The 27,987-nt window shown below is 41.3% G+C and overlaps 2 protein-coding genes across 6 annotated transcripts in view; both read right to left on the minus strand.

The window, feature by feature from the left end:
* hmcn2 (hemicentin 2) overlaps nucleotides 1-1,334 on the minus strand; it is a 44,880-nt gene extending 43,546 nt beyond the window's left edge. Inside the window, exon 1 of one of the 2 annotated variants that reach the window (XM_014335059.2) lies at nucleotides 749-1,334. In XM_014335059.2, coding sequence (XP_014190545.1) covers nucleotides 749-1,007 — 259 coding nt within the window. In that variant the 5' untranslated portion in view covers nucleotides 1,008-1,334. The remainder of the gene's footprint in view (nucleotides 1-748) is intronic. The other variant, XM_005926922.3, reaches the window with a different exon arrangement.
* Nucleotides 1,335-2,687: 1,353 nt separating this feature from the next.
* On the minus strand, nucleotides 2,688-21,244 carry ncs1b (neuronal calcium sensor 1b). 4 transcript variants are annotated; one of them, XM_005926929.3, is made up of 11 exons: nucleotides 21,033-21,241; nucleotides 20,826-20,948; nucleotides 20,255-20,375; nucleotides 19,085-19,227; nucleotides 14,415-14,439; nucleotides 8,989-9,127; nucleotides 5,533-5,611; nucleotides 5,259-5,347; nucleotides 5,093-5,170; nucleotides 4,402-4,509; nucleotides 2,688-4,292 (listed from the first exon to the last, which is right to left on the minus strand). In XM_005926929.3, exons 4-10 carry the CDS (start codon nucleotides 19,146-19,148, stop codon nucleotides 4,411-4,413), a joined length of 573 nt encoding a protein of 190 aa, XP_005926991.1. In that variant the 5' UTR covers nucleotides 19,149-19,227; nucleotides 20,255-20,375; nucleotides 20,826-20,948; nucleotides 21,033-21,241; the 3' UTR covers nucleotides 2,688-4,292; nucleotides 4,402-4,410. The 4 variants fall into 4 exon arrangements, with proteins under 4 accessions (XP_005926991.1, XP_042078722.1, XP_005926992.1 ...); XM_042222788.1 differs by lacking the exon at nucleotides 20,826-20,948 and having other exon boundaries at nucleotides 20,248-20,375; nucleotides 21,033-21,244; XM_005926930.3 differs by lacking the exon at nucleotides 20,826-20,948.
* Between the last annotated feature and the right edge of the window lie 6,743 nt (nucleotides 21,245-27,987).

The following is a 27,987-nucleotide window of genomic DNA, read 5'->3' on the forward strand; positions in this document are numbered from 1 at the left end:
GTTGTCACGCCTCTTCGTCAGCCACAGAGGGCTTCTCTGGGATCTTGGAAGTTTACAAGGTCCCCCAAGGGCATAGGCGCATTAAACACAGACAAAATGTGTGGCGTTAGGGTAGGCAACCCCCCCCCCCCCCCCAACTCCCCAGTGGGGGGGCTGCGAGGCAGAAGAGGGAGGAGAGGCAGGAGTAGGGTGGGGTGAGTGTGGGGTGGCGATTGGGGTAATTACACACAAGCAGACAGCATATGCTTCCCATCAGCGCACAAACACCCTCCCCCCATTGGAGCACTCTTATTTTCAAGCTGCAGCTTTCCCGTATAGAAAGGAAGATGCTGGGCTGGGATGAAGAGCCTTACCTGTCCCCAAGACCCACTGTGAGCTCACATATCCTCCCCTGCTTGACGTCTTGCATCAGTTTCACTTCTCTCTACAAGTGGGCTTCCACTGAAGCCGCTATGCAGCAGCACACTCTGCTACACGTTCTGAGATGCGTTGCAAGTATAAGTGTGTAAATGGCAGATATAAATAGTAAATCAGTGCAAGGCGCGGAAACTATAAAAATACCACGCTCTCTTTGTAGTAATTCAAGAAAGTCTTTTCCTTTGAAGTCAATGCTCCAATAAATTATAATCATATTCATGAATTAACAAACATACGCATTCCATACATCCACTTTCACGAAAAAAAAAAGTTTCTTAAGTTGTGGCTCTTTAGTTAAAGAACAAACTTGTGTTAAAGGTAGAAAAAGTACCTGGGTCGTGGAAGGGGACCAGGACAAAGTTTTTAATGGGTCTGGTCCTCCGGCTGAGCGTCTTCTCCAGGATCCGTGAGGCGCCCTCTATCACCTGTTTCAGATCGTCGTACATGGAGCCGGTAACATCGAACACAAAGGCCAGGGTCGAGGCGCTGTCATCGGATTCATCACCCGGCTCAACGCGGGGGTCTGCCAAAAGTCTGTGCGCGCATAATGAGAGCGCCAAGACTAAGCACTTTAATAAGGCACCGGCCATTTTCCAAATTTACTGCATCTGTCTTTTGGAATAAGGCGAGTCATATATTTTTAAAAAAAGGATCACAAAGTTTTAAAAAGTTTTGATTTCGAAGCCGCCCAAATGACTCTGGCACTGCTTCTAGTAGATTTAGAACAACGCGGCTCAGCTGAAACACTTCAAAATCCAGTGCTGAATACTTCCACGGGAGTACATCCGTGCGTAAAGTTTGGAGGAGCATGTGGACTGGCTCTGCGTTGGAGAGCCCCAGGAGAGCTGGTGCTCTGACGCTTCAAACGGGGGCGGAGATGGGTATTAAAAAGTTCCCGGGACCCAACCTGTTTTTTTCTCCTTTCCTTCGTGTGTTTGTGTGAAAGTGTGTGTGTGTGTAACTCGACCCCACTGTGACTTCCAGGCTTCTTTAACCCTATTCAACATTTCCCGTCAGTTTATTTTTCTCTACAATGGCGGTGGGCCCCTGGAGACGCACTTTTTAACAGCTTTCCCCTGTTACCAGCGGGGCCTGGCGTCTGTATTTTGGACGTGTCGAGAACATTGTCTCAGTAACAGCCTGGTTTTTATAAATAGCCATAGTTTATATTCAGCTGACATCAACCTAATTTTATACATAGCCCACGCTGACAAATATCTCCTTGACATATGAATGAAGAGCAATGTCACTGTGCTTCTTTTCTTTTCTGCTGATGTGGATGAAATGTTATTGATCATTAAAAATGTTATCCTCGTGGACTTGGTGCCCAGCTATGATATATCGTTTTTAATGTGATCAGACCTCACAGAGGAAGCCACCACCCACCCCCAGATCTTACAAACGCAAATATGTCAGCTAATTCCAAAGTAAGCTGCATAAAAGCAGAACATTTCTTTTAAGAAACTGATTATTCACATGAAAACACACTCGTGTTTTACTGTACTTAAGTTACACATGCTACATTTGAAACTTATGCTGAATAAAAAAAAAACCCCCGTAAAGAAACAGTTTCAGGTCAAGGCCCCAGACCCTTCCTCCTCTTGAATACACCTGCATCTGTCCTTCATGAAAAGGGGGGGGATAAGAGACAAGAGAAGAAAGAAAGCGGGTCTGAGCAGGCCCGGAGAGCCCAGCAACTTTAAAAGATACGAGCCCCACCCATTAAACCCATCAATGCCAAGACGTCAGAGTTTTATGCACTTCATTGTTCATCACATAACTACACAGTGCAGGCTTATACCACAGAGCAAGCTGGCATGTTAGATTCTGTGTTATAAAGCATTACAGGCACTAAAGCTTGACATGACACCTTCCCTTAACAGTGGTACAGCAGTGCAAAACTGGACTCATAATAAATTACATTTGAATCACAAAACATCAGGGTCTGTGCAAACTTGAGTTACTTCTTGAGAGTTGATTAAGATTTGTAAAGTTTAAAATATTGCAAATAAACACATGAGCAACAGTCAGTCATTCTACAAAGCAGCCCCTTAAAGTTATTAAAAGCTGTTATATAAATATAAATTTTTTTTTAGATATATATTATATATATATATATATATATATATATATATATATATATATATATATATAATATATATATATAGTATATATATATATATATATATATATATATATATATATATATATATATATATGAGAAAGTTTTCTATCCATTACAAACTAAGGATACAGTAATAGAAAAGATAGCCACTTAAATGCATTTTATTCTGTGCTCTTATACTGTCAATCAACAGGAAAATGACATTTAGAATTTAGTAAATTTGCATAAGGCATAAAGATCAGTGAAGCTGAAAAACATCTTAATGCTCAAAATAAAACAATCCAACAGAGAAAAAAAAAAGGCATCAATACATGCGCAGGTCTCACACAGAACAAATACCAAGCAGACAACTGAAACCACAGAGCTCACAAAAGCTTCACAGTCAGAAATGATGTCCGTTTGTGCCTCTCAGTGACCACGGCTTTGTGTTGCTGAGGGTGCTCTCTAAAGAAATACTGAGCTTCAATTCGGCTGCTGTGAGAACCGGGCTGGGCTGCTTGGCCGGGCCATTCGAGAGGCGGGGGCAGCAGAGTGAACAACAGCAGGGAGACTGAACCACGATGGGATGCACGGGCTGCAAACACAGCAAAATAATCCATAGAAAACTCTGTGCTACTTCAAAATTCCTCCTCACATGAAAAAACAAAACAAAAACCCTGCTCTCTCGAGAAAAGGAAACCTCGGGGCGTGACAAAAATGAGAATCGGGCAACAATAATGAAAAATACAGTGCAATACATTTCAACAACCTTTGATTTAAAAATAAAACTTCATTCCATATTTATGAGGAAATTCCCATAAATGCAGCAAAAAAAAAAAAAAAAAGCAGAAAATAAATTACCATTATATTTACATTATATAATACACACTATACTGCTTTGTATCTTTAAGTTAGTGTTCACATTATCACAAAAGTAACACTTTCTTCCCCCCCGACAGATTCTCCTGTGGTTTAGAGTCTCTCTGTGTGGTGATGAAGCAGCAGCACAGTTCCTCTGAGTGAGCAGTTCACTTTGCATCTGCCGCTTTACAGCATGTGAACAAGATGCACACGAACATCTCCACAGGAATTCAGTACCTCGCACTACACAATACTCCAAAGTCCACAGTTACTCAAGGGTGTGATGCGATGCTGCGTAGCTGCAGAAGCACGCACAAACGACGGAGGGTTTTGCAGACAGGTTTGGATTTGCTATCACATCAGACGATATATTTGTTCACAGTCCGCTATTGGAAACGCAGATGGGCAGATACTTGGGAGTAGAAAAGTTTGCAATCTGCTTCTGGGTGATCGAGTTAAAATGTGGCTCCCTCCCATTATTAGTGTGATGGTGCTGCACTGGTGTGTAACGGACAGTGGGGGGGAAGCTGAGTGGGATCCATCTGAGGTGTAAGAGGGATGTGAGTGGAGCAGTTGAGTTATGATACCTGGTTGTGTTCAGAGCATGCTGGGTAATCACTAACAGAGCTGCTGTGTTACTACAAAAAAAAAAAAAGTCTTCACAAGCTCACTTCACAGTTGACAAAACGCGGAGCAGGATGTCAGCAACAATTGGCAGCAGCCAGTGCATTACATTAGCCAGTGAGAGGAGGTCCCGTCTCGCTCTTCGTTCAGCGCTGCAAGAATATTTGATTGCCAGTAAACAAATGAGCCAGATGAATAATTCATAAGAACAAACTCAAGAGCAGAAAGTGGCATCTTCACTTTGGTTTCAACCCGCAGACTGAAGTTCCTTTCTGTATTCTTTGCTCTGAAGAAATAGAAATTACACAGCATTACTGTGAGGCTGAAGCATGACCGGGAACTGAAAAATCACCCAGGTAGGTATGCAGGTAGCAGCTGATTAATACCCCACTCACCTTACATTCCTACACAAGTCCATCATAGAGTGATAATGCCTGAACAATTGAGGGATCTGCCTTTGATCCTTCCTGAAACTCCTGCAGAGTCAGCTTCCCGTCTGCATTCTGCAACACGACACAAAAACAGAAAAATATATCGAGCTGAAGCCCTGTGATGCTTTTACACACACCTTCCAGCAGGGGGCAAAAAGCATCTCAGGCCATGTCATGTTGCCCCTATTCTACGCTATTGGGACTGATGTTTGGTTCAGTGCACTTGGACAGTCGCCACTCTCAGCTAATACAAATCACTAAGTGCTGCTGTGCTGCACAGTTACTCCTATGGGCTGATCTTGGCAGTAGTGAGCTGACAAACACGCCCATGCAGGCAGCGTCTCATCTTTCACTAAAGCTGAGTAGATTCTTGGAGCTGACAGAGCGGGCACCAGCACTGAGCGCTAGAGGTGGAGGAGAATATATATATATATATATATGATGTTTATAGACTGCAGGCGGTGTTAGTGACACTGTGATGAATACAGCTAACAGCTCTAAACTTAACAGCGCCCATATCAAAGCCCCGAGGGTGGCAACAAAGGTAGACGAAAGCCCCTAATAAAGTTAAACTCATGACTATATCAATGTCAGTCTCAATGAATATCAGATATTGCTCTATCACTATTTACATCTCTAGTACTCAAACACTGACCTTATCCATCATTGCAAAAATGCGGTCCACACGCTTCTCTGGTGTGTTTTCTTCCTCAGGCAACTCCACAGTGTTCCCCTACGACATCAGCAACATCATAATGCTTCATATGGTGTTTGCATTAAAACGAGTCAGAATTAGATCTCTAATGTTTGGGAAAACTTACCACCATCTGATATATGGCATCTACAATGTTCAACATCTCGTCTCGGGTTATGTAGCCATCATTGTCGAGATCATATAATTTAAAAGCCCCTGTACAAAGACAAGAAGTTAAAATATGTGGGCTTCATGTGGGTGAAAAAGGAGGATAAATATCGTCACACTTTGTCACAGGTTTAAAAAGTAAGTCAAGGTTTTATTTGCCGTTTTTCTCTCTAGAAGTCTGTACTCCTGTCATTTAAATATTAACAACAAGAGAGGAGATTCCATCTTCTTACATCGCAGCTTTTCATCTAGAGTCCCCCGGGAAGTCACTGACAAGGCCTGGATGAACTCGGAGAACTCGATGCGTCCATCCTGCAGAGCGACCGAGAGAGGGGAGAGAAAGAGAGTGAAGAGAAATGGCCCAGAGACAAGACGAGGCTCTCACTTCACACTTGCAGTGGCTGTACTTTCACAAACTCTGTCCTGTTCTTTTCATGATGTCCTTGCTGGATTCTTCTGAAAATGGGGCCAGACGTTTGCTCCAAGTCAGATGCTATTTTTTGCCTCGCACCTGGCTCTCTCCTGAGGTAGAAATATGTCACCTCTGGTCATTAGTAAGAAGAATGCTACTGGCTCAAAGTCTAAAAATTACAGCAGGCAAACATACGACCACAACATACGTGGAGCAAAGACGCCTCGCATTTTCCAGTCATTTCACATCACGAATGGACGCGAGTGATCATTCTGTCCAACGGGGCAGGAACTGTTCCACTCTGAAATTTAGTTTTCTCTAAGTGTTGTTAAAATGTGACTCGCTGAGCTAAAAAACCAAAACAAAACAAAAAACCCCACAAAAAAAAGACGAATTACACTTTTAAATCCACACTTTGTGCATCAAAGAGTGGTCTACTGACTTGATTCTAAATCATAAAAACACAACTCAAAGTTTCTCAGAGGCCATTAATTCAAACCAATCCATCATGTTATGACTTCCTGTTTCAAGCAGCTGACGGAGTCTGTCGTCTTCCTACATTCTGCTAAGTCAGCTGCCCACTGCAAGTTTAGCCACAGTATTCTTTAAAGCAGGGAAAAAAGCCTGGTGTTTTTGTGCCCCTCAGGGTCAGCTAATGCTATCTCTACCAGACAGCTGACTAGACAGAAAATGCTAAAGTCATGTGTTGCAGATCGCACAAGTCCCAAAAACTGCTACGATCAATGCATTCTCTAACTACGGGGTGCGTAATGCTAATGAAGGTCACAGATAAACATCAGATGAAGGGGATTGTGTGATCTTCCTGACACAAAGCCTCTTAACTCAAGTCAATACACCTCCGGGGGGCTCAGCAGCTTCCTGCGAACTGCTCTTCTTCAGTTTGTGTCCCCAAACACAATCACAATGATCATGTACAGCTACAGTGAGGTGGATTTCTTCAGAAAAATGCATCTATCTTGTTGGCTTTGCCAGTACATCCTCCAACCCTCACCCCATAAAGAGAACAGCACATTCTCTGGGTTACAATTATAGGTTATTGTAGACACGAAGACTCCACTGCAGCTCATTGCTCCTTTTTGAGCAAAAAGAAGGGCTACCTAGTGTAATATAATATCTTTAAGTGTAAAATATATCCAGGTTCTTTTTGTGCTAATGTTGCCAGAAATACATAATGTGATCACAGAAAGAATATCTGCACTGGCACTGCTAGATTCTTCAGTTGTACAGTGGGGCAAAAAAGTATTTAGTCAGCCACCGATTGTGCAAGTTCCCCCACCTAAAATGATGACAGAGGTCAGTAATTTGCACCAGAGGTACACTTCAACTGTGAGAGACAGAATGTGAAAAAAAAATCCATGAATCCACATGGTAGGATTTGTAAAGAATTTATTCGTAAATTAGGGTGGAAAATAAGTATTTGGTCACCTCAAACAAGGAAAATCTCTGGCTCTCACAGACCTGTAACGTCTTCTGTAAGAAGCTTTTCTGTCCCCCACTCGTTACCTGTATGAATGGCACCTGTTTGAACTCATCATCTGTATAAAAGACACCTGTCCACAGCCTCAAACAGTCAGACTCCAAACTCCGCCATGGCCAAGACCAAAGAGCTTTCGAAGGACACCAGGAAAAGTATTGTAGACCTGCACCAGACTGGGAAGAGTGAATCTACAATAGGCAAGCAGCTTGGTGTGAAAAAATCAACTGTGGGAGCAATCATCAGAAAATGGAAGACATACAAGACCACTGATAATCTCCCTCGATCTGGGGCTCCACGCAAGATCTCATCCCGTGGGGTCAAAATGATCATGAGAACGGTGAGCAAAGATCCCAGAACCACACGGGGGGACCTGGTGAATGACCTGCAGAGAGCTGGGACCAAAGTAACAAAGGTCACCATCAGTAACACACTACAACGGCAGGGAATCAAATCCCGCAGTGCCAGACGTGTTCCGCTGCTGAAGCCAGTGCATGTCCAGGCCCGTCTGAAGTTTGCCAGAGAGCACATGGATGATACAGCAGAGGATTGGGAGAATGTCATGTGGTCAGATGAAACCAAAGTAGAACTTTTTGGTATAAACTCAACTCGTCGTGTTTGGAGGAAGAAGAATACTGAGTTGCATCCCAAGAACACCATACCTACTGTGAAGCATGGGGGTGGAAACATCATGCTATGGGGCTGTTTTTCTGCCAAGGGGACAGGACGACTGATCCGTGTTAAGGACAGAATGAATGGGGCCATGTATCGTGAGATTTTGAGCCAAAACCTCCTTCCATCAGTGAGAACTTTGAAGATGAAACGAGGCTGGGTCTTCCAACATGACAATGATCCAAAACACACCGCCCGGGCAACAAAGGAGTGGCTCCGTAAGAAGCATTTGAAAGTCCTGGAGTGGCCTAGCCAGTCTCCAGACCTCAACCCCATAGAAAATCTGTGGCGGGAGTTGAAAGTCCGTGTTGCTCGGCGACAGCCCCAAAACATCACTGCTCTCGAGAAGATCTGCATGGAGGAATGGGCCAAAATACCAGCTACTGTGTGTGCAAACCTGGTAAAGACCTATAGTAAACGTTTGACCTCTGTTATTGCCAACAAAGGTTATGTTACAAAGTATTGAGTTGTATTTTTGTTATTGACCAAATACTTATTTTCCACCCTGATTTACGAATAAATTCTTTACAAATCCTACCATGTGGATTCATGGATTTTTTTTTTCACATTCTGTCTCTCACAGTTGAAGTGTACCTCTGGTGCAAATTACTGACCTCTGTCATCATTTTAGGTGGGGGAACTTGCACAATCAGTGGCTGACTAAATACTTTTTTGCCCCACTGTAGGTAATGTACACGTCCCAATGGGGAAATAGTTAATTACATTTTTGCCTATAATTTTTATGACAATGCCCAAAACAAACAGCTCTCATTCAAAAACTGTGTGTATACGGATGTGAGAGACTACAGCTCTAAGGGGGAAAAATACAACAATAATGGCACTGGAATAATAATTAAAATGAAAAAGATTACAACGCTTCTCTTTTATTCTGCTCAGTAGTCCCTAGATGTTCACAAAGAAAGAGATGCTGTTCTCACAAACTGACATGATCTGAACAAAAACCTCCAGATTAGCCCTCTCCTCAGACTCCTTTTATCTAACGGCAATGCCAGCCCCAAATGATCATATTACTGTGAACTAGCAAGGGTATTTTAATATTTCCCTACACTCCCTAAAAGGCTAATAAAACATATGAATTTGTTTACAAACCTTATTTTCATCAAAAACATTGAAGACAAAGGAGGCAAACTTTGTGGGATCTCCAAAAGGGAAAAACTGCTTGTATATCTTCTGAAAACCCACAGCATCCAACTGCCCACTCGGGCAATCTTTGATGAAACCTTTGTACCTAAAAAGAAAAACAGAGCGCACTGTGAGATTATTTTAAAAAGTAATACAGCCTTATGCAATGCAACCATACGAAACGAGAATTCATAATCAAGACTAGAACGGACAGCAGCAGTAGACTGAAGTCACCTCCTCACTCTTACCATAGGCATTACTGATTCAATCTGAAAGAGTGCGCTAGATCAAAAAGGTAAAGTGCAAAGCTATTTGTCTCATTCACAGATAAGACGATCGCCTTAATCCAATAGCAAGCCCAGGGTGGTTAACTCTAATCAAATTACTCTCTGCTCCTCTTTTGATAATATGCGTGGCTGATAGATAAGTCTGAGAGCTTCCTCTTGCCCTCTGGAAATACCATATCTGGAGAGTGACTTAACATCTCTATTAGCCTAAATATAGAAGCATTTCATAAGCAATTTCAAGCGCAATCACTCAAAGGTAGGCAGTGTTCTATGTCTTCATAAGGGAAGTCTGCATCCACAGAGTCTAACCACACAGGAACAGGTTAGGAAGCAAGTAAGCGAGATTTAGTCTTTACAAAAATAAATCTTAGATGAATAGTAGGAGGAGGAGGACATGACAGGGAAATAATAACACTCTAGTTATAAAAAGCATTGCAAAAAGCTTTTCCTCTTAATCAACAGCAAAAATGACACAAGTTCACACAAGGGAGCACTGTGTGTTCGTCTCTGCTTAAGCTCTGGCTGTTCGTAATAAGACTGGGCTATAATTAAGGCCAGAGAAAACGCGTTCTGATGAAGAATGAAGGCCAGGGGCGATCTTTTCCACTCACACTCTGACTCTTCACTCCTCTTAAACTCTTTTACTTTTAATCTGCCCGGGAGATAATGAAGCCAGCTCCTTACAGTCAAAGAAATAGGCAAGGAGCTTTGAGGAGCAGCTGGGAAAAAGTTCAGTGAGAAGAAAAGCGAGAAGAGAGCAGAACCACAAAATTCTCATATATGAATTATCTGGAGATACATGCAGGGAAAAAAAAAAGAAGAAAGCCTAGCTTAACTATGCAGGCTATAACCTAATTGGTATTCAAAGAACCGAACGCACAATGCATATCGTAATCCACAGCCGACCTATTTCACCTGAATTCTTTTGTCATTTTTAATGCTTGATGGGGGAATATCAAAGAAAAGACTGAAGACAATGAAATGTGCTCTATCATACTGTACATACAGTGCTCATGTTCAAGCACAGAACATTACAAGTACAAAAACTAGTACAATTAGTACAAAAACCGTTAGTACAGTGCATTCAAATTCTCCGTTTACTGCTTTCAGGCACTGAAGACTGTATCATAGGTACACCCACAGTGAGAGGAATATGAATTCATCAAATCACATCTAAAATAAATATTCTTATTCTGTCAATATCACATCTAGTTTGCTCTTTTTTTTAAATAATGTCAGATCAGGAGGGTCAAATATCAGCAAATTTTAGCTCATTGCAGACAAGCAAAAATAAATTAGCACTCCCATATTGATGCATGCGCTTAAAGATGCACTGACATCTGTTTTCTAATAAGTAACAAGACACTGCATGGCAAAAATCACAGTTTGGAAATGTGTTGAGAATCGTGGCAAAAATGCTGTTTTATATCCTTCTCTGTCCAGAGGATAAATGAATTCACTGAGATGAAGATCAGCAAAAATGATGTTGTCCAGACACTTTGTTGCTTTGCGTTTTGAGCCATTATGCATGGCAAAAAGAAGGCTTTTAGAAGGGCAACCCATCAATTTTACACACAAAGGCTCAGTTCACCCATCAGGAGCATTTCTCGGGCTGTGAAAGCAAATCTTCTGTGGTTTAAAAGGAACTTTATAGAAAAAAAAACCCAAAAAACTGAGTGACTGTTGATGTAGTTTGGGTTTTCTCGACTTTAGCTCGAGCCTTAAAATTTAACAAAAAGCCTGTGTTGCAAGCAGGAGGTATGGCATTTAAAAGGAGAAAGCATTTAAGATGCAAGTGCAGTCTAATGGAAGGTGATTTTCTGTTGCATTATGGGAAATGGATAAAAGGATAGGGCGGATTCGGCTGCTTTAATTTTGAACAGTTTTTTAATTTTTTGCTCTTTCAGAGGAACTCAATCTTTTTTTAATGCAATGCTAAAATCACTTGAGTACCTCAGAGCTGCGTAAATAAGGATTCCCCCCCTTTTTGCAACTCATAAGGAATTACCATCTTAGAAAACATCTTCCAGTAATTTAGCACATCTACAACATTTTCAAGGTTTCAAAATGTGAGAACGCCTGACTACAGTGTCTATAGTAGTATTTCCTTAGACCTGTAAATATACTTGTATGCAAAACTAATCCAGTGACATTTAAGCAGTTAATAGCAACAGGCCAACAATTATAAAATAATTTCTTACACATGATAAAATAAAAGAGCTCTAATGACGCAGTAGTGCATTTCATCTTATGATTATTATTACAGCTCCACAGTGTTTCAGTTTTAATAGCTGAATATTTAAATAATTAACTATTTATTTCAAGTGCAATCAATTGTGCATCAACCAGACAGCCACTTAACTGTAACATTAAAAGAACAACGGCAAGAATAAGTCAGACTACTAAGCCTGCCCCTTTTTTGTTAAACATTTTGCTAGCATCAAATTTTTTAAAAAAAATTAATTAAAAAAAAAATAAATAAATAAAAAAATCATAAAACAACTTGATACGCTGTCTTTGCACAATTTCCATAAAAAGCAGGGTTTAAACAGTGAAGTGCACCTTTACTGACATTTTGCACAGCATCCCAAACTTTGGGAAACACATCAACTATACAACAGCTAATTTACATATGCACTGTACACTCATAAACTGTAGATATAGTGGATACAGTAAGCACTGCACCAACGTGTAAACATGTTTGCAGTGTCAGCTGCTCATAATACGAATCACTTTCATTTGCCAAGAACACGTCATGTACAAGAGATCCTACTTGGTGACATTAGTGCTAAGACACACACACGTTCAGCCTGTACTTGAAGCGGTGTAATAGTGCAACTACGTGCTGTACTTGTGGGGATGTGACATTGTGGATCAGACTACTCTCGGGTGCTGGGATGAAGATAAGATATTTATTTTCTGGCACTGGTTGTGTTCTTTGGCATCTACCACCGTGGCTTGGTACTGTGCAGGATGTTTCTTTTGCTCCTGCCTAGCTGGCAGGGAACATCACTGAGCTATGGCATTTAGTTATTGATTTCAGGTAGGCCGCGGGCATACTAATGATGTTCCCTTAGAGGAGAATTAGAAAGGAGAATAAATTTAATGCACAACACAGGCATTTATCTAACCCTGCTAATTCTTCTGTGTCTGTGCTTGTGCTCTAATTACACGCCATCTGGCATTCCCCCTGGTAAAATTCCCTCTCATCCCTCACACTCAGCCGTGTTGATTGCTACTGATCTTCAAGTGAGGGCTCGTGCAAACTTTCCTGTGAAAGACAGCGAGAGCGATGGCGAGCTAGCTGGCTGCACAGCCGGCGGGGTGGAGGTTTGGGGAGGGGAGGGTTTCCGCCCCAGTGCACTCAGGCAGCCCTAGAGACAGGCCAGCTCGAAGGCTCTGGACCTGCCAATGTCCAGTGATATCTAATGCTGCTGTACTACTGCTATGTGCCGTGGCTCCCTTTCCCCCTGCAAAAAAACTCCCCAACAGGAAACATGAAGAGCAACTAGTTCTAAAGGCAAAGCTCTTTTCACGCATGTGGAATTAGGTCATGAAATGCAAACGTCAAAAGGAGGAGAACTAAAATGTGAACATTGAAGAGTCATCACTTCATTACATAGCTCTTTCTTCTGATTTATGGTCTACTTTGATTTGGATTTTCAAAGAAATAATAGCCCAATAGCACCACCCGGCAAACAAAAGAGATGACTGTGCTCACGCTTGAATCATCTCCGCTAATGAAGAAAGCATTGTTTCTTATCCATCTGCCAGAGGCTGTCAAATTGTCCCTTCACAAAAAGATCCATAAATTCACACCTTAACAATAAAAACAGATTGCTCCGGGCCCACTTTTATGCAATATCCTGGCTTAAACTGTCTTTGTTTTATGAATTTGCTTCGTTTTGACACATTGACGTGTATGTTTTAACGCTGTTAACATAGACGGGGATCAGACAAAGGCTAGACCTCTATGAGCCCATCTTGGCTCAGGTCACAGTGACTAATAGGAACAGAATCTGACAGGAAGGATTACTAATGAGCAACCTTGTGTAGGTTTTGTGGCCAAGTAGTCATGACTGCCTGAAAGTGAAACAACCTTGCACCCCTGCCATTCCTCTGTTATCAGACATCCCTTTTGCAAACAGAGCAAAAAGGTTGTGGAGGAATGCATCATGGAAATGTTTGTATCAGTATTATCAGCCTTCAAAGTCATTCTGTCTCAGTTAGGCTTCAAAGTCATTCTATTTTCAGAACTCATCTGTCTTCAGGGAAGTGTGAAGGAGATGGCTCCAAATCGACTATCAAACCAAATCCAGCAACACTGTTTGCTGACTCAAGAAAACGAATCCTGAGAAGGGATACATCGAAAAGGGTTTTTTCCAGCTGGGTCAATGTAAAACTTCCTGACCCTTTTGAGACCTGGGACATGTAACGATGCTGACCTCGTCAATCTGTCAAGGTCACTGTGTTTACCTGATCTTGATGCACACCTTTCACTTTACGTGCCAAAGAATTGTTTTAATCGTGACGACGACAGCTCTCAACATCGATTCTAATTGAGTGTGACCACATTTGTAAATATCTTTCTCGAGTGTGTATTTTTCCGTTTGTGTATGCTGCACGTCACTGCCCCTCACACAAAGGCTGAGAGAGATAGAGAGCGCGATCTCCACCGGATGGTCTAAATCAGGAGTGCATCATAGGTAAATGCCTTTTGTAAATTAGAAACACAGCCAGCAAGATGCTATTATTTCTCACATTATTGCAATTAAAGGCATTCTCCAAAGACAACCATGCTATCAGTGAGCCAAGCAATTCATGAAGAGACACTTTGAGTCAAACTTTTGTGCCTGCCAATCTGTTAATACAGCATGCAGTTTGGATTTGTGGTGTGTTAAAAATGACACAGTATCTTTTATATAAAAAAAACATGAAACCAGCACATTCAGATGCTGTCAGATTAATGCAAAGGAGTAAAACTGAAAGGAGCGTCTAACTCCAGCGAGCTTTGTCACTGAAGACGCTGCTAAATGCTAATATTTGACTAGCCCCACATGAACAAAGGAAAAAAAAATCTCATTAAAAATGCATGCACACACTTACCACTGCTGCACCTCCTTCTCTGTAACTGTAAGAGAAATAAAGAGTGACATTAGCTAGATGCAAAACTTAGCATATCAGACACAATAGAGGAGCCTGGTAGCCAACCATATTGGTACTAGGCTTTCAAACATGTTTTATGCAACAACAACAAAAAAAAATTAAGTTTCAACATGCAATTATTGGAATTAGAGCAGGGCGATATGGCCAAAAATATTTATCACGATATATTTGAAAATTTGCGATAACGATATAACTGACGATATAATTGATGCGAGACAAAATACAACTCCACAACATTACTAGCGCAAAAAGACAACCTTCCATTTATTTTCACTTAAACAAGAAGCTGGTTTTTATGTACATTAAAGCTTTATAAAAATGTAACAGTGCAAATGCAAATTCCTTGCTGAAAGTTTAACCAAAAGGCATTTCCAGTAGAAATGGGCTGACATATCCTGAGCATAACCATGTATAATATCCACTGAAGTTAAAAAGAGGTGCTTTGCAACATTAAACTGCAGTGTGCAGTACGTATTTTTCGGACCATAAGGTGCACGGGATTATAAGGCACATTAAGCGAAACAAAGCAGTCAGATAAATCAAACTTTATTAAACTCATTCTTCTTGCTTCCTCCACTTCTGTACCATTGATTCATTAATGTTGAATTCTCTGGCAGCTGCTCTATTCCCATGTTGTTGCAGTATATTAATGACTAACCTCGTATTGTGGATGGATTATCTCAGTTGTTCTCCTGACTGAAGTTTGGTCCGTTTACAGCATCCTGCCATGCGATTGCATTTGTCTCTAACCATGAAGGAACCTTACAGTTAACTTTTATAAGTGGAAAAGTGTTAGTGTTCGTCCTCCAGCTTCACTGTTTATGTTATGCTAACATAGCTGTGTCGCTAGCGATCACGTAGCACATCATTATATACCAGCTAGCCCAACTTCAGTAACCCTACAAACGTCACTGCTGTTTAGTTTCCTGTCTTCATTTATGTTGGAAGTGATAGCAGAGCTGTACGTTTGAATTTTTTTCAGAAATCTCTCAGTCAGAACATGCAATATCATGCTTAGGTAACTAGCGAAACTAGCGAGCTAACTTCCGCTAGCTTCCTGCTAACTTCTAACTCCGTTAAATGTAATAACATTTTGTTTTCATGGATGCCTGGAAGTTAAACTTCATAGTTACACCTGGTAAAGCAGCAATGCTGATCGTTTTATTAAAGATGAAAGAATTTAGACAGTTTTTAACTCTCAGTGATGCTGCAGTGTTCGTTTGACCTGAATCTTACGGAGTTTAGGATCCAGATTACTCCCAGATTTAAGAGCATCTTAGTCCGACATATACAACAATAACGACAGCCGCAAAATGTGCTTTGTCGTGTATCTGACGGACAAACACCAAACCAGTTCCACATCACTGAAGTTGCACCATTTTTACAAACCAATTCTGGTTCATCTGTTTCACTCAACAATCGGCCATGTGCGTATGAAAACAAAGGCACTGCGCATGCGCAGTTTACTCATATTCTATCGCGATATTTAATTTTCCTATCGTTACCTAACATTATACCGGTATTACCGTGAACGGTATAATATGGCCCAGCCCTAATTGGAATACAGCTTTTGTTTTGCTGAAAATAGAATTCATTAATTCTAGTATATCCTGTATAGCGGTAGACAAGTGGGAGTAAACCCTAGAGAGCCACAAAAAGACGAGGAAAGCAGAGGGAATGAAGGTCAGCCACTGATTTAAGAAAAAGAACTGTTTATGTGGCAGGATGTGTTATCATGCCCACACAAGCACTACTATCTGCCAGTATGTAATCAACCATTCCCACATGCCTTTCCCTTGTCTCTTTACTTTCTCTCAAGTAACCAAAGTAATTTTCAGCCTCTTGGCTCCTGGGATTACTAATGAAAAAAAAAAGGGCTGGAAATCAATAGCATTAGTTTAACCAGGTGGTCTTTTGAGAGGCACTCTGAGCTCATGTTGCTGCTGCTGCAGCAAGCTGACAATAGATGCTGTCTACCACCACTTCTGTTTGGCCCGGGGGAAAGTAAAAGGCTTTTAAAGACAACAAAACGACAGTAACTTAATCACTAATTTCATCTACTGTAATGTTGAACCTTGAGCAGCTCATAGTCATGGTTACTAGCCAGGTAAAACACAGAGAGGGTAAAAAGTGTTGAGTAAGCAAGGCTACATTCTCCTGTAAAAAAAAAATAAAATAAAAATATAAAATTACATTATCCAGCAGTCTTGCATTGTAGGAGACAGACAAATTAAAAAACAAACAAACAAACAAACAAAAAAAAAAACCTTCACAACAAATTTGGGAAAAAAGAAAAGAAACACCTGAAACACAAAACATGACATTTACCAAATGTTTGTGATAATGCGACTACCTCAGATCAAGAGCAAAACAATACAGGGACTACGGATAAGGAGCTCTGCATATATCTCCATCTCAATTTGTTCTGCTCAGCATTTTAACCGAGAAACTCATCCTGTGACCATTTTCTGGTCAGTAAATGACAGGGTCAATCTCACTACTTTTAGCCAAGCCAAGCTAGCATTAAATTGGCCTCAAAAGCCATTGCTGCAGTCAGAAATTGAGGCAATTTACCATGGCTGCGATTTAATAAAAAACCGTGTTACATAACTCAGTCAGCGGCAATGGGCAATAATGCAATCAGCCAGTTGCAGGAGGGTGCGGGGCCCACTCAGTCGTTGGCCCTGCAGGGTCTAGCTAGAACACATTCAGCTTGTGCCTCCATCGCTATGAGTGTCATTGTCTCTTTTCAGTTCAAAAAAAGAAAAAAAAATCTTCATGCTGATACATGGGCCTATGCTACATCCTGCAGACATTTTAATAGGATTGCTGTTCCTTCCATGTAATGCCAGAACAGTCATTCAGGGAAGCATTTATGGGGAGGAGCGAGTTTGTAACTATTCCCTACTGTTTTCCACTAAAGACCAGAAAAATCACTCATTAGTGAAAGCTGTTGCACAGCCTACTGTTGTCTCTGAAGGTGTTTTACTGACGATAACAAAAAAAAAAATTCCAAAAATATGCTCATAAGAAATTTTCTAAAATACAATAAATCCAGATGTCAGCATTTATTCCTCGTAAATAAATGGGCCTCAATTCTGGCCTTGCTGTTTACCTTTTAACACACATTATTTTATGTGCAAAACATCCTGCATCTTTTACCAGACACACACAAACACAAACAAACAGAGGGGCACAGGGAAATTTACTGAGTCCCCAATCTGTCAAGGACCAAAGGAAAGCATTGACTAAAATGGCAGACTACGCTTCTCATGGGAGCGCAAGAGAAAGAGGTAACAGGATGAAGGAAAGCAGAAACGATAGTCTCAAGTCAAGCAACAACAGTAGCAACAAGAGAACGATCACGCTGGGAGAGAAAAGCTCAGAGCCCCTCTCAGCGATGCTAACCAGATAAGATCCTAATTATACTATTCCATTCCCTGCTCAAAGAGGGCGGTTAGGGGGAAAAGCAAAAGAGACAGGGTGAAAGGTTAAGAGAGAATGAGAAAACCAGTCAGACAGGGGGAGAGAGCGAGAGAGAGAAAGGGACAGCAGCAAGCAGTCCAGCCCAGCATGAAGTCTAATCTTCCTCCACAGCAATTTCCTGCTACAACAGCCTTCCTTGGTTCTGCTGTGGAGAGACCAACCACACAAATAACACTGTCATTAAGCAGCCAGGGGATGTCAACTCCCACCCACACCTGCACACCACGGTGCTCAAATAATAATAATAATAATAATAATAATAATAATAGCAATGCTGTGCTCCAAAAATAACACACAAGTGGTTAATATAGTGGATACCAAGCAGACATTGCTGGTGGTAATTAGAAATGTGATCCAAAGTGATAACTGAGCAGACGTTGATAAGCAACGGCTGGTAAGATGGTAGAAATACAGTCAATTTGCACCCTAATGCATCAACGGGAACAACAATCGAAGATATAATTACAAAGTCGCACCTTCGCTACAGTTCTTTATTGGAGGGTCAGTCCCCTTTCTGTGAGTCCACCCCATCCATCGATCTTGACGCAGGAATGCAATTTATAAGGGTGGCGGCACAAGCACGGCGTGAATTGATTTACCCTTTCTACGTTTAAATTTATCAATGTCTGTCACATTAGAAGTAGAACATACAGCATGTTTACAAGCACAGCACATAAAACCACATTCTCATCGGTAAAGAAAAGCTATCATTACAGCTGCCACAAACTCTACTATGTCCTCAGCGTAACTTAAAGACCCCCGCTTGCAACTTTTTACTCAGCCTTAGCTGATCGCAGTCTGCGATACATTCAAGAATCTGAAATTTGAAACAAATGAGGAGATCATTCGCAACTGACATCTGCTCTGTCAGTGGTGAAAAATGTAGAGCATCCCAAAGCATCCCAGCAGGCAGCGTTATTTACTCTTAAGCCTGTGTGGTGCACAGTGGGTGGAAAATGAGATTAGCAAACCGCAGCAATAAACTCTGTATTATGTATTCCTATTGCAAGCTGTATGTTCTTTAACCTCAGGCCAACAGGCTATGACAAGCTCACAGAAAAAGTTTCTGCAAAGTTTTTCTTTGTAAGAACAAGCAAAAAACAAACACACTTTCAGTTACTCACAGTAGGTTTTCCTTGTCAACTCCTCTACCACCTCTGGCTTGAGCTTGCTGTTGGATTTACCCATGATCTTCAGCTCTCTTCGACGCCCCCAAATCCACGCTGGCACGTATCACCTGTTACTACGTCCTCGCCAGTCTGCTCCTCTGCCAAAACACGCAAGAGAAGTGGGGCTAGTTTAGGTGCGAAGACACGGGTGAGATAGGAGAAAGACACTTTTATTTGAGTTTGCTTTGACAGAAAAGGAAATAAAACACTCCCATTCACGCTAATCGTTCTGTATATATCACTCTAGCTGCGGTCATGATCTGCTCAGCCATCAACACTCCACACAGACGAGTCAAACCCCAGGGGACCACGTGAAGAGGACCCAGCAGGCTGTTGAGTCTATACGAGCGCTGCGGAGCGCCTATGTGTCCGCCTCATTTCTTCACAGCAGCCCGTGGGCGAAGAGTGGCGTTTGGACGCGTTGCTACCTTCGTCCTTGGATACAAGAGTCACTCAGTGGCTGGGTTAAGCACGCTCGCTCCCTCACAGTCATTCTCTGTTCTTCTCACTCCTCCCACCCCTCCTTTCCCACCACTATCTCTATTGCTCAGGGTAAGTTACTGTAGAAAAAGAGTCCTCCCTCTTGACAGCTGAGATAAGGAGGTGTGTAAACTAAAATACAATGAACAGAGCTCGACTTGGATGCCCCCCGCTGCACTTTGCGCTCGCTCTAAAACGTTAGCTCTAATCCTTGGAATTTACACAGACACCACAGTGTAAAGAAACAGTTTTAAAAAGCTTCAGTAATAATTTCTAGGGGGGAAAAAAAGAAGATACCAGAAAGACGCCAAGTCTGTTCATGGTTCTACAGCTCTGATGCCAACTGAACAGCACAAAAGAGATCCGGTGCTGCTCTTAAAATAAGCATGTGAGCTGTCTACCAAGTTTAGATGTGTATTTGAAGAGTGACAGTTTTCTTTTTTTTTCTCCTCCATTCTGACTCATAATTCTCCCTCCTTTTCTGGCCTCATGACAACATGGCATGGTGGTTTCTTCCTCTCTGTCACAGAGATGGGGATAATGGAATTTCTTTGTACCGTGGGCCGGGCGTTGGCATGCACTGACGGTTAACCACAGCAGCTGTCTGAGCCACAGAATTAGAAGACTACTGTACGCACTATGCACCTTCACTGCAAACATCTGTACTCTGCGTCGACGGCCAGTGATGTCTTTGCGAGGGATGCCACGCTGGTAATCACCATTTTGCGTTTGCTCAAGCCTTCTGGTCCTGGATATTGCACAGACACTATGAAAATAAACAAACAGACAGCAGTTACAAAGGGAATGACAGGCATGTGCTGTATTTCATGAGAAATGGACTGGACTGTCACCTAGAGCCATAGACACATGGGCACTTAACTGGAAAAACACTCAAAACAAGACGACCTTTGTAGTGACTGCCTAAGCTGCTGAGTGTAGCCAGCAGGCATCACACAATATGCAGCTAGAAGAGTGCTGTCAATTTAACTGTAGAGGCTGCTATTAAAGTATTCTGCGTTAAATCAGCACAGCCTAAACGAGCAGAAAATGAAGTCACGTTGTGAAATGACTGATTCAAACAGCTGGCTAAGACAAAACAGCACAACTAAAATACATACATTCTCAACAAACGTATAGCCTGGTTAAAACCCTCGAAAAGCGCTTTGTTTTTATTAATTTCAACGTGTTTTGATTGACAGCAGCGAGAAATACATACAGTCGCGGCAGCAGCAGGTGGGATGTTGCCTGGCAGTACCATAGCAACCCTCAGTTTATGGCTACAGTGCGGGAAGCTAGTCATTGTACTCGAAACGTTTGGTACCCATGCTGTTCCGTGTAGCTAGTTGACAAGGAAAAAAACAGAAAACACACCTTTAAACGAATAAAGAAAAAAACGTTCCCATATAAAGCGGCTTCTGGTTACCTCAGCCACAAAAGCGGAAAGTCGCGGTGAAAAGAAATAATTTGCCCCACAGCAGAAAGCCGCTGTCCGACGCAGTCTTCCTTCGCCGAGTTCCGGAGTGAGCGACTCGCTGCTGCGCGGATGGCCGTCCGTGCTGCTCTAATGCCGCCGTCAGGGAGTGACGTTGCTGCCTCTGCTGCATGGCCCCGACCAACTCAGCTCAGTGCCAGAGACACTGACGTCGCGGTACCACTGGACACACACTGACTCTTTGTGTGCTTTAAGAGCCTTTACACGTGTCACCGGGCACATAGCGAGAGGTTAACTTTTCGACTCACATTCACATTATATGTAACGTTGTTTACAGGTCAGTCTGCCTGCCCAGTTTTACACACAAAAAAAGAAAGAAAAAAAAGGTTGAAAGTGGAGGTGAGGTTTGTCTTTATAACACTCAAATTAGCCACTTACCCTTTTTAATGCTTAATCACTGCACTGGATTCAAAGTTAGTGTTTGTAACTTGAGAATTCTGAGTTTGTTGTTCAAACGGACAAAAATTAATTGTGGCAAAGGGTTGAATTAAAATGCACTAAGTTACATTTTTAGCATAAATATCAAAGTTCCTTAAGTAAAGGGGCTAAAACGATTCAGAATAATCTAACTTTTAGTCCTTCGTCGGGGTCAGTCAAGGTTGAGCAACACTACAATTCCCACAATGCCATTGAAGGCAGTCCTGCGTTTGAGGTAAAATTCCAAATTTACATGATATCTGATTTACAGCATTTGGCCCAAATAACTACCGTTAATAACACTGGTTTGTATAAAGATCACTTTTTAAGTGTGAAGTAAAGAAAGGTTTATTTATTTATTTATTTATTTATTGCTATGTTTAAAAGCTACAAAGTAATCCACTTCCATATCTTCACTTGTTTAAACTTTTCAGTATTCTCACACCAAACCAAATAACACAGAAATGATTAGCATTTGTTAATGGCGTTTCTCATTAACACATCATACATATTCAATGACTTATTAAAAAAAAAAACACCTAAAATCAGTGGCATTTTAAATACAAGCTATTTTCAATGATTTCAAATGTCAGCAGCAGAGCAGCCCATACTCAAAAAAAGATCACCTGCCTCTTTTGCTCTCTCTGTTCTCTCTCTTTCCTCCATTAATAGTGAATTATCACGCTTAATGTTAATGGGTGAAAACACGGCAGGTAGCCAAGTTACACACTGAAATAGTTTTTGTGTTTCGTGATATGCTTGGTTTCGTTTTTTTAAAGCTTGGTTACAAAACGATAACATCAAGTCATGTTTGGAGAGACTGATCTGCTAGCTTGTTAAAAAGCCCATCTACAGGCTCAAAGCCTCCCTAGGGCAGCAAGCCGTTCAAACAATGGGGTGTGAATAAATGATGTGTGTAAGTGGGTCGTTACATTTTCAGCAAAAGGCTGCTGAATCACTGCTGAGTATGAACTTTAACACTCACAGGCCTTTGGTCAAAATTAAAATAACTTCACCAGAGGGCTTCAGGCATAATGAAAACACGAGTTAAAGCGTGACCACCATGGAAACGTGAGAGGGAATTTCTGAGGTCCCCCTGTTGGTGAATCGGCTACTGATGCCATAGTCTGCTGCTTGATAGGTATGTAAGTGCACACATTCTCTAAACATAACACCGTACATGCTATTACATATATGGTTTTATGTTATGTTCTTGAGAAGAAAAATGTGTGTACTCACTGCTTTTCACTTGCTTTCTCGTCAGGACCCAGACTATCCAATAACTGTTCAGTGAATCCAAGTACTCTTATATTTATCCATCCATGCATCTTCTCTCACTTGCCCAATTCAAGGTCGCAGTGGAGCCTTTCCCAGTGAGAAGTGGAGTACACCCTGTACTGATGCAGACTGGTATTGTTATTTATTCCTTTCATATCTTAACTGTGAAATGTGTTAAGGGCCACTTACGGAATATTATTCAACCTTTGCCAGGTTCTATAAGGACTTTGTAATGAGTTTCACATAAGCAGACACACACATAAACACACTCGACCGTGGAGCTGGAATGCAAGGAGCTTGTCTGGCATCAGGAGCAAGTTAGTTCAGTGTCCTCCCCAAAAACACTACTAGTGTGGAGGGCTCAGGTATCAGAAGTTTATCAAAGCTTATACATAGCTGAATACATGTATATCACTTATGAGTGAGTTATTTTTAGTAACATAAAATGCTGACAGTCTGATTCAACCATGGTAAACAAAATGTTGTGGTCAAAGAAAAATACTGTTACTACTGAAAATAGGCTTCGTAAGGTACTATATTAACTTTGTAAGGTAGGGTCAAGTTTTTGACCTTCACAGAGAAAGCCTGGGTTCAAAATCCAGTGAATTATGCTTAATAAAGTTTGCTAAAAATACAAATTTCCGGGCAAAAGGAAAACGTGACTGCAGACTTGCCCGACTTGTCTGCTTTTCTCAACAGCACAGTTTTGAAGCTGAATACAGACTGGGATGTTTTTATTGCACATCTTCATATATGACTCTAATGATAGATTTGCAGGTCTTGTACACGTCCACAAAAATTAAATTCACAAATTTGACTAGAGAGAGATTGGGAGACATCTGTGTACAGGTTTGCAAATAAAGGTAAAAGCCTCATTATTCATCAAATATTTAGGGAGTAAAGTTTGTTAGCCTTGGGGGTAGGGATGTGCATGATTTTCTAATATTAGTCACTGAGCTACAAAAAAAAGAAAAGGTTATCTTTTTTTTTGTGGTTATAATATGATGGATGATTTTGGAAGAATGCCCATCCCTTCTTGGCAACCACGCTATTGACTGTATTTAAAAAATGAGCTTGGTTTCCGGGTCTGAAAAATGACACGTAAAAAGTGAAAGGGGGTTGGGGGTCGTTTTGTTACCAGAACAAGAAAGATTTCAGTAATCTCTGTGGGAAATACAAACCTTCAGTAGCTTGATCTATGAGCCCAGCAAATACTTTCCTAATGAGTTTTATGGTCTCAGTGGCTAGTTTGTTAAACACAGCATGATGTTCATTCTAGAAATGATGCTCTCTGTTAAAACACAGCAATAAAGCAGCATTTGCCTTGGGGCAGGCCTACCTTGTGATTGGTAATTTCTTACCCTACGAGTGGGCCTGTTTGTGGCCACACCCAACTACGGCTGGTTTCAAAATGCTAAGATGCAACTATCACCTCAGCTTTTGGGATGAAACGTTACTAACCAATGGGGGATTTTCTCAGTGGTTGCATACATCTCTTATGTACAGTCTGTGTGTGCAACTCATTTATGTTATTAAAACAAACTGCACAATCCACCCCATTTTTTAAAGATTGTTCCTTCTTTTCCCAAAATTCATGAAACTCTCTTCTGTTAAATTCCATGCCTCTGACCAAAAGACAAAGAATCCACAATCGAAGGGCTGTGGCTGAAGTAAATAAAACTGAAAGCTTGAGAGTGGGATTGTAAATTGAGACACTATACCAGCAAATTTCAGGTAAGGTGTATCCAAACATAGGCTACTATAATTACTGATCTGGAGATTGCAGGGTCCTGCTGGGAAAGAGCACAAGATGGGAATAAGGGAAAATGATTTCAGATACATACTTGCTAAAAGACGGGGAAAGGAATTTTAATTGGTCTGAAGAAAAAGATTAATGCGCTGCAGTTTCGTGTATTGATTTTTATACTGAAGGACGTGAGGACGAGTCATGTAACCAGAAGGCTCATTTGTATTTTTGCTCTCGATTCCTCTTACTCATGCTCGAGTCCAAACTTTGCAGTCAGACATCTCCATGCGTAGCTTATTAAAATTCAACTCCCCCGAGCATCATGTAAACAGATGTTCAGCTATTGGATTTGTTCATTAACAACTGCCACGCCATCATTCTATAGCCCGATAGGAGCTTTCTGTTAATTCATGGGAGGATTGGATCAAAATGTAGGCTGTCTGACTTGGCCAGCTTAGTATTCAGTATCCTTCCCTGCAGTCCCTTATTGCAGTCAACTGCAGTTACAGTAGCCCCGTAGGAATAGAGAGAACAAGGCTGAGAAATAGAGAAAGAGGCCATGGCAAAAATGGGGCAAATTGCTCTAAGATTTTTTTTATCTTTCTGGATCGTTTAGAACTTTAGAAGCCTTGTTGAGTTTACTAAACTAAAGTCTGCATCTTGTATCAAGTTCAGTCTAAATGCTGTCTTATGTTTGTCTAATTTTAGATCACTATGTTGAAGTTAACTTCAGTAGGTATTGCAGCAGGTAAGGTTTGCATTGTCTGGATCTGTTTGAAAGGCAATTGCATTACCATTGCACCACCCAACTGTATGCTTATACATACAGTATCTGCTTTGTGATATCACAGACTTTTAAACTAGTGTTTTTGCTGCTGCTGTCGGCCTTGTGTGATAATTCTTTTTTTGTGCATATCTGTGATGCCACACATTTTAGCTCATAAAACAGTCTCGGTGTAGAAAACTCGACTTCCAGAGCGAGACATGAAAATTCTGCTCCTATAGTCATTTAACTTCCAAACAGGACAACATTACAGAATAATGCATTGATCAAACACCACTTTACCTCACATCACACCATTATTGAAACACATATTACAAAAGCGCCTCCCCTGAAAATGATTGTTCATAATCACTTGCAGATTATAGCCGTTTATCAGAAACCACACACCACAATCATTAAGGCATCACCATCAGCAGCACAGTGGCATCATTAAATGCCGGCGCAACGTCGGCATCCCTGCGATATGCTGACATATGCTAAAACAGCTGGGGGGCTCCTGGAAGAAATGCCACGGCCAGGAAAATGACTGCACATTTCGAGTTTCAGCACCCTCCGTATTGCCTTGAAAACGCTGGAAAGCTATCATATCAGGGCTGACAGTATAGCATCAACACAATATTTGTCTTAATTAGCAGATGGAACACTGAAAGGGAGGAGAAACTCCACCAGCAGGAGGAAATATTCTTAGGTTTACAGATTTTCCAGAGAGAGAGAGACATCCATGCATAAATTGAGGAAATAAATGTTCACAGGAACGTCAGTATGTTTGAAAAACAGATGTTACAGGGCCATTCTGCTGGTACTTTTATGCATGAAGGTAACTTTGATTCAGCATCTGATACATCACTGTGACAATTTTATAAATAGTCCAGTACTTAAGTCTGAACAGAAATGCAGCTTTACTGAGACATGAAAGGTGTGCTATATTTATGCGAGGACTTCTGCTTATAGTTACAGCTGATAACTTGCAGAAAAAAGTCAGGTCAGAAGATTCTGTTCAATCATCCACTAAAACTAACATACTTGATCTGCCATCAGTGCTTTTCCCCAACATAAAGTTTTGGTGATGGACTGTCATAAAGAGGCAGGTGAACATTTCTGTTGTTTTTGTTGTTGTTGCACACACACAAATCTTTGCGACTCTGTGACAGATGGATGGAATGACAAAGAGCAGCAGATGAGCGACAATCCTTTTATGTACAAGCCAGAGCCACTCTACTTAAATGCATCTCAAAATTAAACACTGCGAGGCTGGACTTCACAGTGAAAAAAACCCAGTTTACCAAATGTCTTTCCAAAATGTCGTAATGCGTGACATGCAGTTTTACATGACTTTAATATAGTTTCTAGCAATAAGATAACTACAAATGGGGCACAAAGTGATCTAACAGAGATTACTTTCTATGAATATTTTTCAAGCCATAAACAGCTTCCTCCTTCCTCAGTAATTACAACCAAACAAAATTTTCCTGAGGCTTCATCTGCTGTGCCCACTTGTGTATCCCATATGGCTAGATATATATAATTTAGGACATCATGAATATACAATTCATGCCCTCCTCAGAGTGAGCAGGCATGAGACTCCGACGACGCTCATCACAGTCTGTTGTGCTCGGCAAATCTAGCATGGCATTGAGGTTTTAGTGGAGCAGCGACGCTGGTGTAATGCTTGTGACACCCAGCTGTTAATTCAGACTGACAACAGGCAGCTATCTGGTCGACTAATGGCAGATGGGGCTTGAATCCTAGCTTTGCAGAGATAAACTATACCCCCAGAGGAAGGAAGGGGATGGAGAGGAACAGAGAGAGCGAGTGAGAGAGGAAGAGGGTCAAATGCTATTTCCACAACATTTCGGAGTTTATGTAAGGCGTGGAATACATTCTGGTTATACTTGAATCTTTTTCATAGCAGGATGAGAAACCAGCGTTGTGTTAAAAGTCAGATGGAATCTGATAAGTTCATTGCTACTGTATTCATGTCATCAAAGGAATATCAAAGCATAAAGTTATATTTAAAATGGCTTTCCTCCACCAAGTGTTAAAAAAAAGCACTAAAAATAGTTGGAGAGAAGAAAGTCTTTCTTCTGACCTAATTTAAACTGTAAAGGAAATTAATTATAGCCACAGACCAAAGTTATTAGATCGTCCAATGTTGCTTAAATTGAGCTGTTTTATTGCTTACACTCTGAATCTTCGGCCCTTACAAATAAGCAGCTTAACGCTGGTTTCATCTCTGTCGTGAACATGAGGGATGTTAGTTTGTTACACTCTTGTGGAGTAGCTCCTGCTCTCTCCCCCCCGTTACTTTCATTTCATCCACAGGATCATGTGTGCCCTCTAATGGCTACAACGGGTAACAAACTTCACAATCACTTGTAACAAATTCAGCACAATTCATTTGTTGTCTGGGAAAGGCCTATAAATATGGTGGGGTGTCTAAAGTTGGACTTTTGGTTTCTAAATAAAGCAAGGAAGCTGCCATCACTGCAAATACAAAAACTCTCGGTGGGTCGTCATAGCTTTTATCACTCAGTGACAAAAGGCAAGAAATGACACATATTAGTCATAGCACATGCTGAGAGAGCCAACCAATAAGAGCTGTCCTCTTGGTCTCCAACCCCAAAAAAAACAGCAAATGATGCGTGACGCTCATCAACTTT

Source organism: Haplochromis burtoni, unplaced genomic scaffold (genome assembly GCF_018398535.1).
Source record: "Haplochromis burtoni strain Fernald_Lab_line unplaced genomic scaffold, NCSU_Asbu1 Contig_95, whole genome shotgun sequence".
In the NCBI taxonomy this organism is placed as follows: domain Eukaryota; kingdom Metazoa; phylum Chordata; class Actinopteri; order Cichliformes; family Cichlidae; genus Haplochromis; species Haplochromis burtoni.